General features: G+C 40.0%; 1 protein-coding gene across 1 annotated transcript in view; it reads left to right on the top strand.

Annotated features, from left to right (window-relative positions):
- The window catches only part of PRKAA2 (protein kinase AMP-activated catalytic subunit alpha 2), a 29,608-nt gene extending 20,894 nt beyond the window's left edge, over positions 1–8,714 (top strand). The window contains exons 8-9 of the mRNA XM_070939515.1: positions 5,726–5,852; positions 8,338–8,714. Of these exons, the coding sequence (XP_070795616.1) occupies positions 5,726–5,852; positions 8,338–8,573 (363 nt within the window). The 3' untranslated portion in view covers positions 8,574–8,714. The remainder of the gene's footprint in view (positions 1–5,725; positions 5,853–8,337) is intronic.
- The last annotated feature ends 6,213 nt before the right edge of the window (positions 8,715–14,927 follow it).

Below are 14,927 nucleotides of genomic sequence, written 5' to 3'. Positions count from 1 at the left end.
TAGCTTTTATTTGAAAATGATATATTAAGATAGAAATATGTTAATGTAATGAAGAAAAAAAAAAGAAAATTATAAGGGGGAGGGAGGGGTTCAAGTTTTATATAAGTTTTATATAAAGGGGTTTTTTTTTACTTGATATGAGAATATTGCGTGGAAGTCTGGGGGGAGGGGAGGGTTAGGGAGGTTGGGAAGGTTGGGGTGGGTTGAGGGGGGGGGAAAGGGGTGAAAATGTAATTGTAAAACTTTTGCAATAAAAAAAAAATCAGCTAAGGCTTAATGCTCATAAAACAGATTAAATAATAGTATATTATAGGTAGTCCTCGATTTACAACCATTTCTTCAGTGACCGTTCAACATTACAAAGGCACTGAAAAAAAGTGACTTCTTCTTGTGGCCTGTCGGCTGCCAGCACAGCTAGCAGCAGTCAGACAAGGAGGAGCTGGAGGGAGAGTGTGGGCCAGCTTTGGAGCCTTTGGAAGGCTTTGATAAGGAAATAGCATCAAAGGCAGAGCCGGGGCTTTCCGTCCTCCCCCAGGTGGAGAGGCAACTGTCTTTGGGGCCTGAGCTGAATGAGGGGGAGTGTTGTGGTCTGCCAGCAGCCTGCGGAGCTGGCAGTGGAGTCGGGCAGTGAGGAGGCTGAGGAAGAACATGGGCCAGTCTTGGAGGTTGGGGAAGGCCTGGATGAGGGATCTGCGTCGGAGGCAGAAATGGGGCCCGGGCCATCTGGAAGTAATGTGCGGACTCCGGAGCCTCCAGATCCTGTTCCTAGTGCACGCATGAGAAGAACTGCCAGAAGGCAAGAGCAGCTGAGGCAAAGGGGATGACTCGGGAGTAGGGCCAAGAGATGATTGGCCCCTCTCATAAGGCTTAAAAGATCAGCAACGGCTCTTGGGCTCTTTGTCGGAAAACAATGTTGATAGATTTGTTTCTTGTCTTGCTGCATTTATTTCTTGTCGACATCTTCTGCTTCTGAACTTTTGCCAAGAAAAGCCTTTGGCAGATTGCCTAATTAGACCAAGGTTGGTGATAAGGCTGAAGAATTGTGTTATGAAGAATTTGTTCTGAATTAGTTTGGACTACGCTGAGAATGAGTTAATTCTCAGCTGTTCTAATAAAGTCTGTTTGTTTTCGAACTGATTGAGTCTGATAATACCTACTTGGGCCTGGGTCACCACAGGGAGGAACAGATTGGGCCCATCCCAGATGCGCCTATTCTCAAAGAGGAAAAGAGAGAGAGCAAATTGCTACCTGTCAATAATCACTTCAGCATCAACCTCAATAATACACGGGCAAACAATAGATACAAACTCAAGGTAAACTGCTCCAAACTTGATTGTAGAAAATACGACTTCAGCAACAGAGTGGTCAACGCCTGGAATCCTCTACTTGACTCTGTTGTTACATCCTCAAACCTCCACAGCTTCAACCTTAAACTGTCTACCATGGACTTCACCCCATTCCTGAGAGGACTGTAAAGGGGGCGTACATAAGCGCACCAGTGTGCCTACCATCCCTCTCCTACTGTCCCCATTTATTTGTACTCATTTTCTATGTTCATGTCCATGTTTATACTTATACCTGTTATCTTGTACATGTTTGACAAACTAAAATAAACAAACAAACAAACAAACAAACAAACGAAAGCAGTAAGCTGGCTCTCAAGAAAAAGACATGGACGATAGCCAGGCCCTTCCTTGCTGGGAAATAAATAGGAGGGGTTTGGGAGTTCGTTTTTAGGATACAACAAGCAATTCGGATTTCTAGGCCAGAACCAGGTCAGCTGGGACTAATTTACATTTGGTTTTTTGTTTATCCACGTGAATAAAATACTGTTTCTACCCTGTTTGAAAAGGGGTTTGTGTTTATTCGTGAGTAAGCAACTTATCATTACTTGCTAATGCGTAGCAAGTACCCATAAGTGTTCTAGGTCAGAACACTTATGACCATTTTTCACACTTACGACCATTGCAGCATCCCCACCATCACGTGATCAATATTTCAGTCTTTGGCAACTGGCATGTATTTATGATGGTTGCAATATCCTGGGGCCATGTTTTTGCGATCTTCTGACACGTAAAGTCAGCATCAGACAGAGATCTTTTTCGAGGTTCCTGTTTCTCCTACTTTTATTAATTTTATGATCTACAGGTAGTCGTCGACTTACAACTACAATTGAGCCCAAAATTTACGTTGCTAAATGAGACATTTGTTAAATGAGTTTTGCCCTATTTTATGACCTTTCTTGACACAGTTGTTAACTGAATCACTGCAGTTGTTAAATTAGTAACTTGGTTGTTAAGTGAATCTGGCTTCCGCATTGACTTTGCTTGTCAGAAGCTTGCAAAAAGGGATCGCGTGTCCCTGGGACACTGCAATCATCATAAATATAAGTCAGTCGTTAACTGTCTGAATTTTGACTACATGACCATGGGGATGTTGCAGTGGTTGTAAGGGTGAAAAATGGTCATAAGTCACTTTTTTCAGTGACATTCTAATTTCAAACGGTCACTAAACGAACTGTTGGAAATCGAGGACTACCTGTATAAAAATAGTCCTCAGATTATGACCACAATTGAGCCGAAAATTTCCATTGCGAAGCAAAATAGTTGTTAAGTGAGTTTCTATCCATATGATGGGGTCTGGAGCAGGGATGGGATTCAGTCAGTTTGGACCAGTTCGGGCGAACCGGTAGTTGTCACCTGGCGCTATGCCGTCCTATTTAGCTGCGTTTTTAAAGCCACGCACATGCATGCAAGTGCATGCGCCAGCAAAGCACATGCGCAGAAGGCTGCACCCAAGCCTTTTCTGATCACGGACCATTTCGGTGCTGGGGCAAATAGGTTGTTAAATTATGTGAAGCCCACCTCTGGTCTGGTGTAACTCTGCACAGCCAGCTCAGTTTGGCCAGCTCGCTACCACCAAGTTGTTGCAGGGCAACTCAGTGCGGTCAATTGGCCATAGGGAAAACTTGCCACAGGCAGCTGGAAGGAGAGCCAGGTGGGCAGAGCACAGAGTGGTGACAGCTGGAGGCGTCCGATTTTCATACACCTCTCTTCCGTGAGCTATTTATGGCAGTGTTTGGGCCATTCAGGGATTGGGCGGGCAGCAGCAGAGGCCAAGTGCATTCCATTTTCACAGCCCCCACTGCTGCCGCCATGGGCTGTTTGGTGGCAGCGGCTGTGTTCGGGACATTCGGGGTTAGCGGTGTTGGGCAGGGCAGGCGGCAGAGGCTGGGCACGTCTCATTTTCACACACCCGCTGCAGCCACTGTGCCAAGCTTATCCCTTGTTCTGAATGGTTAAATATATGTGATCCTTATTTAACAATCACTCATTCTGGGACCATTTAAACTTGCAACAGCATTAAACGAGTAATACTCACAGCCGGTCCTCAAAATTCTGACCATCGGAGCACCTCAAAGGTCACACGATCGCAATCTGGGCACTTAGCAGCTGACCCGGATTTCCAACCATCGCATTTTCTTCTGCAGAGGAGATGGCTAGTAAAGACTAGCACTTGTGTTCCACTGCCTGATAAACACAATGGAAAGGAATCCCTTTTCTATAGTTTTTATATATGTTCATTGAAAACCACAGATGAAGAATCAGGCTGTTTATATGTTGAAAATTATATGTATCATGTATCACATGGGAATAAAGCTTGAACATAAACACTGTCTAATTGATTAAAATCTCATGGACAAAGAGCCCGAACAGAAGCAGTATATTTCTTCATTTCTGTTCAGCCTGACTTTCTCCCCTGTAGAATATTATTTAATAGCATGCGTTGACTTCCCCCAAATAATATTTTATATTTTGGTATACAGTTTTTCTTCCTAGAGAGTTAAGTCTTAGAATCCATAATCTGTTCAGGAAAGCTTAACTTTTTATTTATTCTCTCTTTCTGTCTATGGAGATTCTCAGTCATTCAGGTCATGGTTGTCCCAAAGGTGGTTTTTCAGGAGGCAACTGGACTTTCTGGTTTTTCTTTGAAGATGTTTCGCTTCTCATCCAAGAAGCTTCTTCAGCTCTGACTGGATGGTGGGTAATGGAAAGATTTATACTCCTTGCAGACACCTGGTCCTTTGCATTCTTTTAGCTAGTCGTTAAGGTCACCTGGAGATTTATCTGTGACCTGGGTCACAGCCTTCTTGGAACTGTTGAAATGACTGTGTTGTAGACTGGAGATAGATGATGTCGTATCCCACCCCCTCTGTTGGGAGAGGGCTGTTCAGTTTTGACACAGATGGTTTCTTTGACCCCTCTTTCAAACCAGCAGTCCTCTCTGTCCAAAATGTGGACTTTGCTGCCTTCAAAAGAGTGGCCTTTGTCTCTGAAATGCAGGTGGACTGCTGAATCTAGTCCTGATATGTTTGTTCTCCTATGTGCTTATGAAGTGGTTGTTTTGTTTCCCCAATGTACAGATCTGTACATGTCTCACTGCATTGTACTGCATATATGATGTTGCTCAGTTTGTGTCTGGGCATTTTATCTTTGGGGTGGACAAGTTTCTGTCTTAGTGTATTCTTGGGTTTGAAGTGCACAATACAGTATGTTATATTGGCTGAAGATCCTCCTGAGCTTTTCCAATATGCCTGCAACGTATTATGAAGGAGCTTCTGTATGGTCTTTTTGTGTGTGTGTGATTTTATGAAGGCCCACTTTTTTTTTTTAATTTTGATTTATATGCCGCCCTTCTCCAGAGACTCAGGGCGGCTTACAATGTGTTAAGCAATAGCCTTCATTCTTTTGTATATTTTATACAAAGTCAGCTTATTGCCCCCACAAACTGGGTCCTCAATTTACCTACCTTAGAAAGGATGGAAGGCTGAGTCAACCTTGAGCCTGGGGAGATTCGAACTTGCAGTAATTGCAGGCAGCTGAATGTTAATAACAGGCTATTAGCCAGCTGCGCCACCAGGCCCATTGAGATAGCCACATGTTCTAAGGGCTTCCTTGATGTGCTTTCGATCTTTTTTGTTTTTCGTTCTTTTTCTTTCTTTCAGAGCTGAAGAAGCTTCTTGGATGAAAAGCGAAACATCTTCAAAGAAAAACCAGGAAGTCCAGTTGCCTCCTAAAAAAATCACCTTTGGGATTCTCCCTGTCCCTCCCTCCCTCCCTCCTTCTCTCTCTCTCTCTCACTCTCTTCTATCTCTTGTCTGTCTGTCTAATTTATCTCTATCAAATTTCTAAAACACCCAACTCCCGATAACTTTTATCTCAATACAGAGTAGCAACATGCTAAAGTTCCAGTATGAACAAAACTATAATTAAGCAAGCTGGTTGGAGAATTTTCACATAGAATAAATAATTTATCTTTCTCAACCAACTTTCATTATATACTAGCAGTACCTAAAACAGAAAATATTAGCAATAAAAACCCAAAAGCGGGTTCTAAGAGGGTTTAAGAGACTAAACGGGTTTAAGAGACTTTTATAAAACATCTGTAAGGAAATGTTATTTGATAGTTTTTTGCAGAATTGTGGAAAACCCTATTCATATTTTTTTCTCAAACTGCAATACTGAGATTAAACTAGTTAAAATGCATTTTTTTCAGTTTCCTGAAAGGTATATCCCACTGAACTGAACTGGATTTATTACAGAAGATAAACGTCTGAGATTACATTCCTTTGTTTTATGCAAAATTATTTTTTGAAATATGAAATTTACATTCTTTTTCCTTTTCCATAATTATGTTTTTCTCAAATGGTAATTATCTGTTTTAGGTGGTGAATGCCTATCACCTTCGAGTGCGTAGAAAGAATCCGGTTACAGGAAATTATGTGAAAATGAGTTTGCAGCTGTACCAGGTGGACAATCGCAGTTATCTGTTGGACTTTAAAAGCATCGATGGTAGGTGGGAAATTCTGAACAAATGCTCCCAAGCTTGAAGGAAGACTAAAAAAAACCAAACCCAAACCCCAAACAGCTCCATCTTCTCTTTCCCCCCACATCACACTTTATATCTACTTTATGATTCTGCTAGTCAGAACAATTGTTGTTTAGCAACACTTCTTCAGTCCATTTGTCATCGCTTAGTGTTAACTGTGACAGATTAATGACACACATGGGTAAAAAGAAAGATTTCTGCTTCTTGCAAAATTCACAATAATCCCTCAGCAGGAAATATTCTTGCCTTTTCTGATCACAGACCATTTCTGAACTCCTAATAGCATTTTCTCCAAAAGCGATGAATTTCCTCCCCACCCCCACCCAGATGATTCCATTATTCTTATTTCTACATGTTGAAACCATATCATTAGTATCACTTTTAGTTCATTATCTCCAAAAACCATTATCTCCAAATTCCTTGGTTTTCTTTTTACCTCTTCATAGGTAGATAGATGATAGATAGATAGATAGATAGATAGATAGATAGATAGATAGATAATAGATAGATAATTTTATTTCTATACCGCCCCTCCCCCGAAGGACTCGGGGCGATGCACAGCCAAGTAAAAAACACAATACAAATCCCAATTAAATTTAAAAATTATTAAAATTATTACATTTACGGCCAAGATTTGTTAAAAACCCAAAAATTTAAAACTCCGAATTTAAAACTCCTTTACAAAGATAGCCCTGCCTGTCGGAAGAGCAGGGTCTTGAGGGCACAGCGAAAAACTCAGAGGTCAGAGATTGTGCGTATTTCTCCCCCTCCCTTTCTTGGATGCAATGGGATCAGTGGTGGGATTCAAAAAATTTTACTACCAGTTCTGTAAGCGTGGCTTGGTCGGCGTGGCATGGCTTGGTGGGCGTGGCTTGGTAGGCATGGCATGGGAAGGATACCGTAAAATCTCCATTCCCTCACCAATCCAGGGGAAGGTTACTGCAAAATCCCCATTTCCTCCCGATCAGCTGGGACTCGGGAGGCAGAGAATAGATGCGGGCGGGGCCAGTCAGAGGTGGTATTTACCGGTTCTCCGAACTACTCAAAATTTCCACTACCGGTTCTCCAGAACTGGTCAGAACCTGCTGAAACCCACCTCTGGGTGGAAAGTCTAAATTCGAGATGCTAAAAGGAATTAAAGAAATGTATATGCATGCAGTTTGTTCATAAAATTGTTTCATAAAAGATTGACACACTGCTTTCCCAGGTTTGTAAACTAGTGATCAAAATTTGTTAAAAATTCAGTCCAATTTCAGTACTATTTATAAATTAAAGGTCTTAGCAAAATCACAGTCTTAAATTAGTTATCTCAGTATTTTTCAAACTTGGCAACTGGGCAACCCAGCATTCTGGCTGGTGAATTCTGGGAATTAAAATCCACACTTCTTAAAGCTGCCTAGTTTGAAAGACACGGATTTATCTCATAGTGACACTTTCTGAACTTCATGGAATATGCATGTAAGATTTTATTCTTGGACATGTAACATTTTGCTTGAGACCAATGGGACTGAAGTTGAGATAGCCGTCAGTAGTTTTGAAGACAGCTACAAGCCATTTAAGATAAAGGGAAGGGAAAGGGTTTGGTAAAAATCTAGAATAGCGAAGAGCATAAAAGCGGCATGATTATGGTGAAATGTTTGAAGAAAAGCGTGACTTGAAAGAAATAAGTGTAGCAATACAGTTAAAACACAGTCTTCTCGTGTTACTCTTGTAGAATAGAAGTTATGGCAGAACAGCTCCTTCTTCTTCTCCCAAGAAGGCATCAGAAGTCTAGGACTTGTGGAGAGGAATGGGGAATTACATGAGACTATTGACACATAAGGGACGCGGTGGCTGAAAGGCTAAGATGCTGAGCTTGTCGATCGAAAGTCGGCAGTTTGAATCCCTAGCGCCACTTAACGGGGTGAGCTCCCGTTACTTGACCCAGCTTCTGCCAACCTAGCAGTTCGAAAGCACGTAAAAAATGCAAGTAGAAAAATAGGGACCACCTTTGGTGGAAAGTAACAGTGTTCCGTGTGCCTTTGGCGTTTAGTCATGCTGGCCACATGACCACGGAGACATCTTCGGACAGAGCTGGCTCTTCGGCTTTGAAATGGAGATGAACACCACCTCCTAGAGTCGGAAATGACTAGCACATATGTGCGAGGGGAACCTTTACCTTATTGACACATGGTCTGAGAAGTCTGGAGATTGTATAGGAGGCCGCTTGTAGAAGCAGCTTCCATTTCATGGAAATGAGGAGGAGGAGGGTGATGATGAAAAGTGGGAAGAGGAGGTATAAAATAAGAGCAGAAGTTTACCTCAGTCTATTCTTCAAACTAGCTTTTGTTAGGTGAATTGTCCACCATCTTAAAAGCTAAGCCAGGAGTAAAACGAAAGAGTAGAAGGGAATTTTAGCCTCTTGCGAGCTCAAGAAGTTGTTTTAAATCATTTCTCTGTATTTTCAAGATGATGTCGTGGAACAAAGATCGGGTTCTTCTACACCTCAACGCTCAAGCTCAGCAGCTCGTTTGCACAGACCAAGACTAAGTCTTGACTCCGCCACTGGTGATTGCCAGTCACTTCCCGGGTCTCCTACTGGTTCTTTGACTGGGAGCATGTCCTCTGTGACACCACGCCTTGGGAGCCATACACTGGATTTCTTTGAAATGTGTGCCAGTCTCATTATGGCTCTGGCTGGCTGACAGGTATAATTCAGAGGCTTGATTTCAGTGGGTGAGCATAGGCCTTGGTAGACCCTGTCCCCAAGGCTGAGTCAGGAGGGCATGGCCTGTGGCAAAGAAAGCCTCATTTTGAACTTACAAATATCAGATTCTGTACCCAGAAATTACTTTATATACGGTATTTAGGAGACAAGACGAAGGTGTTCATTTTAGGTAAGTCTATCTGCAGATTTTGCTGTATTTTTGCCATTGAATTTGGGATTGTTGGTGTTATTTCATAGGTATGGTAGAAATGATGACCAGTGGAGTTAGTGCTTAACAGAGGTGAAGACTGAAGACTTCAGCCAACAGCTGGTAGCTGTTGGACTCTACTAGTTGCCACTCAAAATCAGATGCTGCACTGCTGTCAAAAATCTGAAAAACTCTACAATTGAAGAATCCATCACATTCATGCCACGTTGAATGAACAGTGCAATAATATTCCTGAAAACTTGACCATCAAAAGGCTTTTTTTTTTAAAAAAAAAATAAAACTTACTTTAGAAAACAAAAGCAATAGAATCCTAGATAGAATTAATTTAGATTTATGCTCATGGAAGAAAAGGTTGTCTCTGCTGTTCTTCCACGTATTATAACATGCAAAAATCACCCTTAGGGTAGGACTGTAGTTCAGAGAGAAGTGCAATTTTGAATTTTTTTAATATCAGATTTTAAATAATTATAATTTAGACCTAGATATTTAAGTTTGGAAATATATTATGATTTTGGCCAAGCTTCATATATATATATATTTTCTTCTATAGAAATGCTTTCGGAATGCATGGAAGTCAATATGCTTTTATATCCTACTCATGGATTCATCTGAAATAATTATTGCAGTCTACCTCCTAAGTAGTGTAGAACAGGATTCAAGACTTGCTGATTCGAGAGCAGAGATCTAGAAGTAAGCACCTGGAGCATCAGAGGTCTCCAAATCTGAGATTAGATTATTCATTATAAAGTGATTCTTGTGACATTGTGGTAAAATTAAATAAAGCAACTGCTTTTATTAGAGGTAGCAAGTGACAAATAATGCAGAGACATCTCTTACTTCAGTTCTTAATAAGTAACCTCTTCCTGATCTCAACACATTTTTATTAAATTTTTGTTGATGCTGGATTGTACATAATACCTGTTTTTCACCCCAGTAGAAAAATGTCCTCAGAGATGAATCAAACTAAATGATTCAATATGTGAAATCCCCCAAACCTAGATGTTGAAAACCATTCAAATTCAGAAATCACTTCAATACAATTCTTTTGAGTGGTGGATGGTAGTCAGGGTTACCAGTTCTTTTTGCAAGCTATGCAGCAGCAACATTTCCCCAGTTTTAATTAAAGTTTTTTTTTTATTAAGGAGTTTCCGTTTTCATTGAAGGAATTCTTTTCACTGCAGCCTTTCATAACCACTTTGCCCTTTCTGCTGTTCATCATCCAGCGTTTGTTAGATTCAGACCACCTACTATATCTCATAAACAAAATTTGCACTCTGCTTTTTATCTCATTATTAGTTCTCCCATCAATCATTTCAGGCCGCGTTTTTGCATCGAATATATCAAAATGCTGGGTTTGCATATTTAAATTAGCAATATTTATTAATCTCATGGCAGCAACAGATCAAAACGTCTATAGCTACAATATAAAATTCAGAATTGTGGGGAAAGGAAGAAAAAAGTTTTCCTTCAGGGGTGAGTTCCTTTGGTAATGTTCTCTTTCAGAAAAAAGGCTAATAAACTGATAAAGCAAGGTAATTACAGGCTAGCCATGCTTTTCAGACAAGAGGGTAGCAGAGAACATTAGCCGCAGTCAAGAAAAGGCTCAAGTGAAAAAAAGAACAGGGCACTTAAGACAAGTTTTTCTTGCTTCAAAAGCTAATTAGTATTTAAATGCCTCTGTAGCTTTAGTTGTCTGTAACAATATTCGCTAGGTGCTCATTTTAGGCAGGTTTTGAGAAGAAAAGTTTACTTACACACACAGCATATTTCATTCACTTGTAGGGTAATCCTGTATGTTAGCAGCCCCCAAACTTTTGGGCACCAGGGACCGGTTCTGTGGAGAGAGGATTTTTTATGGACCAGAGGGGGCGTGGATTTACATGCTGCCGTGGAAGGGGCGTTGCTTCTTTGCGCGAACTGGTTGCTGGAATGCCGCAGACGGATGCTGGTCCCTGGACAGTGGGTTGAGGAACCCCTGCTGTACGTGTCTGTTCAGAAAATAAATCTCACTGTCTTTGGATAGACTTAGGTTTAAATAAGAACATAGAGCATTGCTATCCAAAATATTTAATCTATCCTTCTTTAAAAAAGATGGGGAGTCTTTTTGTTTTAGTTTTAAACATTGATCCAAAAGGAGCATTTTTGGCACTGCTGCAGAAGTCAGTTGTGGAAGTGGATGGATTTGAGATTTTTCACAGACAAGGATGTTTTCCAATTCACCCTTTGTTCAAATCATCAATCTCTTTCAATTACTAATGCCCATTTCTGTTGTTTTTTAATCTTCATTTCTGATTTGCCACTTCCAGATCTTAGGGACATTCTAACACAGGACAAAAAAAAAAAAGATAGGCATCTCAATGTTCGTGTTGGCTCTAGCATCCCTTCATCCCCAGAATTTGAGAATAATTTATGGAGCCAAAAGTTGTGCAACGGAGATACATTAGAACCAATTTGATATTGCCAGTAAATGACACTGCAGTGAATATTTTTTCAGCGAGTCTTTGTGCATAATCAAAAGTCAGCCCAGAGTTGTCTTGGGTGATGACATGCTCCATCGTGAATGCATAACATTGGTCTTGATGGGTTTTTTTTACAATGATAAACAGAAAACGTGACATTTTGACGTGTGTCATTTTTATTAATCACAAAAAATCACAAAAACCTCCATCTTTTTAAAGTCCACAAGTACAGCAGTTTAAAGTTATGGCATTATCTAAATTGGCTAGAATATCTGTCATAAGGGAATCACATGTAACTGTTGTGTTGAAATTGTCCGCAGTACATTTTTAAAAGTAACATATTAATGGGCATTAATCACTAATTACTTTGGAACATAACGAGTTTGTTGAATTCTAGATTTCAGATATGCTTTTTTGTGAGTAAAGCTTTGTCATTTTCCCCTTCAGTAGGAAAACATTTTTGCCTTTTTAGTACTGACAGCATCCTTTTAAAATACTATTTCATGAGAACTGGAATATGAATTTGACAGTGTTGTTCCAGACCTTAGGGCTTTTGTGTACTTCTAAAGCTTAACTGCCTGTGACTTTGCTGAGGTACAGATAAAGCAGGAATGACTTATGTTTAGTGTTCATTTTCTTTAGGCTATCTCAAGGCATCATGTTTACTAAATGTGTAGTAACAAAGCACTTTATTACTGGAAATGGTAGTATTCTTTGAACATGAGGGTGAAACTTTGTAGATGCTGTAGTTCATTGTTTCAGAGTTTTTATTTATGCTTTGCTCTCATAATAGCCACGCTTTAATTTTACAATAGCTATTGGTAATATTTATTAATACTAGATATTAATAATACTTGATATTAATAAGTTGATAAATTGAGGTTGAATTAAAAATAACAGGCTGAAATCTAGTAGGTATAAACTATGATGGAGTCAAAACATTATTTTAGGCAAAATGGGAAAATAATTTTAGCCAAATAACTTTGCATGAAGCCTTTCCAAATAATTCAAAAATTGAACTTTTCTCATTTTTTGATATGGCATCTCAACAGTCATTTATCTGTTAAAATGACTGTTGAGATGCCCATGTTTTTTTTTACCTGTTGGAGGATATTGATTTTACAGGATTTCCTTCATATAATGAATTTTGATACAATTAAAGGAATAGCAAGTATAGTCACTGTTTTGCTGAACATGGATGTAGGTACAAATTGTCCTTGACTTATGACCACAATTGACTCCAAAATTTCTGTTGCTAAGCAAGACAGTTGTTAAGTGAATTTTGGCCCATTTTACGACCGTTCTTGCTACAGTTGTTAAGTGAATTACTGAAGTTGTTAAGATAGTAACAAGATTGTTAAGTGAATCTGGTTTCTCCATTGACTTTGCTTGTCAGGAGGTTGCAAAAAGTGATCCCATGAGCCCAGGACATTGCAACCGTCATAAATATGAGTCAGTTGCCAAGTGTCTAAAATTTGATCATGTGACCATGGGGATGTTGCAATGATCATAAGTATGAAAAATGGTCATAAGTCACTTTTTTCAGTGCTCTTGTAACTTGTAAGACAAGGACTACCTGTAACATGAAAGGCTGTGTAAATGGGCCTCTAAGTTTGAAGATATATGGATTTAGAATTTCAGGAATGCTGTCTGATCATGCTTTTTGCTCTTACATAAACATATGTATCAGTAGTGGGGTTTCAATTTCGGTCTCTACCAGTTTGCTTGTGGGCGCGCGGGTGCTGAAGCACGCACATGACGCTTCTGTGCATGCGCAGAAGCTTTTGCGCATGTGCAGAGATGCCTGTGCGGGTGGGCGGAGCCTCCTGCCACCACCGCTACCGATTCACCCGATCCAGGGTGAACCGGTAGCAACCCACCACTGATATGTATGCAGCCTCTCCTATCGTCAACACTTAATGCAGGGACAAAGAAACCCATACCTAGGATTACCTAGCTGGACTGCAAATCCCTCTGACATGGCAGCAAATAGCATTTTCTTGTGTCTGTTTGGGCCCCGAAGCTTTCCTTTTAATCACAAGTCATATTTCAGTCTGGCATTCTTCAGTTGTGTGGAGACAGAAACTCCCAGAATTCTCAACCAGCAAGGTCAAAGGCCAGGTTAGTTGGAAATTGCTGTCTCGAGACATTTACAGCTAGGTAGGTCTACAGCAAAGGTGGGGCACTATGGCCCCTTTATGACTTGTAGACTTCAACTCCCAGAATTCCTGAGTCAGCCTGGCAGTTGAAGTCCACAAGTCATAAGGAGGCCATAGTTCCCCACCGCTGGTCTACAGTATGCCTAATACTTGAATTACTTTCATTTTTCCTCAAAATTTTGGAAGTCTAGAAAGGCAGAGGTACACTCCATAAGGAGTAAAAACATACTTTCTGCGCTCCCAATGAAGGTTGAAGGTGGAGATGCAAAGAAGCTGGGAAAGAGAAGCTCTATTAATAAAATGGATGGTTATTATCCCTATTGGTTTAAGCTGAATGTAAATTTTTCCTGCCCTGCTAAAAAATGTTTCATCCATCTGGATGGAAGCAGATGTTTTCAGAAAAGGTGCAATTGCTTAATGTCCATGTTATTATTTTACATTCATGTTGCACTTTACCTCTTTTTTTTTTTTTGATTAGCAGTAAGACTCATTCAATAAGTATCAGTTAGGAATATCGCATGTGTGAAAGATAAATTTAACAAAACATCATTGATTGCAACACAATTACACTCTTTCGGCCAACTGAAATTTATCTTTGTTTGCTCGTGTAAAGACCCTCCTGACTATTGCGTTTTCATTGTGGAGTCGGGATTTGGAATTTGGATGTACACAAATGTCAGGCATCTACTAAATTGTCAAAAGGATGGCTAGAATTAAGATGAATTATCCTTTTGCCTTCTGAAAGGGCAATGCTTGAGCTATAGAGCTAATGTGGTATTCAGTATAGATTCAGGTGGCTGTTACCGATCTATTTAAGTGAGGATTGATAGTGATGTTGTTTTCCCCCAACAAACAGGATAAACGCATTTCTACACTGTTGAAGTGAAAAGTACAATTTTCAACCACTGGTTTATTGGCATGTTCCAGTTAGAAAATCACTAATTCTTCCCCCTCCTCCCCGCCCAGCATCCCTTTGAATCAATACAGAATGTGTAAAGACGATGAGAGTGGTGGCTCATATAACAAGTTTTCATTCACAGATAATAGTGGCGTAATCCTTTAGGTTTCAGATTTCAAACAAGGCTACTTAAATTGAATTTTAAGTAGGGTTAATTTCCTCGCAAGAAAATTTTTCCAATGGCCGCTGCGTTATCTTAATTTCTTCCATAGTAGCATTGCTGTTGTTGTTTTTGAATATGAGTTAAATATAGACAATTGTGCCTTTTTGCACCAGCAGCTGAAAATAACAGAATGTGTACCACGTTTGCTCATTTTGCAGAAAAGTCTATCACCTTCATTACCATAGGTACAGGTTATTTAAAATACTTGAAGTGTACTGCCTATTACCACTTTGCCTAATTGATGACATTTGCATGTGACAACACTTGTTACTGTAATCATGCTGTGCAACCAAAGTGTTATTCGTGATGAGTTCTAGCTTAATGGTAGCTAATGTATGTTTTAGTAGGCAGGACTTATGAATCTCTACAGGCTTCAACTTATAG

This window comes from Pituophis catenifer, unplaced genomic scaffold (assembly GCF_029215685.1).
Source record: "Pituophis catenifer annectens isolate HBS135680 unplaced genomic scaffold, rPitCat1.0.hap2 SCAF_3, whole genome shotgun sequence".
Lineage (NCBI taxonomy): Eukaryota > Metazoa > Chordata > Lepidosauria > Squamata > Colubridae > Pituophis > Pituophis catenifer.
This window is presented reverse-complemented; position numbering and strand designations above follow the sequence as displayed.